General features: G+C 33.4%; 1 protein-coding gene across 1 annotated transcript; it reads left to right on the top strand.

Moving 5' to 3' along the window:
* Positions 1–755: 755 nt before the first annotated feature.
* Positions 756–1,320, top strand: C922_05850 (hypothetical protein; the record flags this gene model as incomplete). The annotated part of the gene is made up of 2 exons (XM_008821421.1): positions 756–821; positions 960–1,320. Coding segments are annotated over 2 exons (426 nt in total), but the record flags the coding sequence as incomplete, so codon positions are not given.
* Between the last annotated feature and the right edge of the window lie 25 nt (positions 1,321–1,345).

Genomic DNA, 1,345 nt, shown 5'->3' with positions numbered 1-1,345 from the left:
ACTCACTGGAAAAATTGTATTTCGTATCGTAATCTTCTTGAAATATTTTATCCTAGTTATATGAATTCTATTAACGGCGTATAATCCGCGGTCCTCATAAATTTCCAAGTAAAATTTTTTGGTTCAGATATGTTTTCATGAATCTTATCAATTATTATGTGACAAATCTTGCCCAATCGAGGTATGACTCTTTTTTTTCTATCCTAACGATGCTGTGGAGAGAACATTTTTTTCTGAAGGGGAATAAATAAGAAATATTTAATACTTCTTTCTGATTCTTTTGGTTTTATATTCGCCATTTAATCCATGCCTATGCAACCATTTATGCATGGAGCACCTGATTTTTCCGTGCTATTTTTATATTACTGGTCGGTATTCTAAATAATTCGTTTTCTTTCTTGGTTCTTCGGTAGGAATTAATAACTGGGGCAAGATATGCCTCATATTTTTGCGTCTCTAATAATTCAAAGAAATGTTGCTATGTTGGAATATTCAAAAATATCCTAAATGAATTTTGTATGTTTCCTTTTTTTTGGAATTTGTTAACATAATCCCCCCTGCCTCTTTCTTTCTCATGGAGAATAGTACATTCAGGATTTATTATGTTTGCAATAACTCTACATAAAAGAAGGAGATACAAACTGGAAGTCGGAAAGAGCAATCTTTAAATATTCTAGTACAACCCATAATTATTATAATAGGTACAATAACCCTTCTAAGAAGTCATTTTATTCTTCAAATGGAAAGAGATTAATATGTTCATTTATGGTAGAACCTTCCTGCTTACCCTTTTATTGGGTATCACTAAATACATTCATAAGGTAATATTCTAATTATAGGAGTAACAAATATATACACTATTTCGCCTCTTTATATTTTGGCTCCATTAAGGAAAAATATGTACCAATGCCTAAATATGTGGCATTTCCCAAATGCGGAATATTTCCCTTCATTTTTAGTCCACATGCTATAAGGATGACTCAAATGATTCATATGGCATATTCCAGGAGACGCCGATGGCAGAATCCAATTTCTGGAAGGAACAAGAATATTCGGCATCCAATGACAAACTCATAAACTCTTTAGGACAGGATGATGATGTTTCCGCGGACGGGCTAAATGCAATAGTCCATGATGACTATGATAACGATGATGAATCTACGGAAGAGCTTAGTCATTTCATGCAGAAGTACGACTCCGAAGAAATGTTTCCTCGATCAAGAGAAGGAAAGGGATTCCAAAATGATTCCAGTTCATGCAGCAGTAGTAATAATTATGAGGGATTTACTGACGAATTCAGTAGTTATGATAGTTTCGAATGTTCTCTTTATGAATTAGACAGTGA

Source organism: Plasmodium inui (genome assembly GCF_000524495.1).
Source record: "Plasmodium inui San Antonio 1 unplaced genomic scaffold supercont1.241, whole genome shotgun sequence".
Lineage (NCBI taxonomy): Eukaryota > Apicomplexa > Aconoidasida > Haemosporida > Plasmodiidae > Plasmodium > Plasmodium inui.
This window is presented reverse-complemented; position numbering and strand designations above follow the sequence as displayed.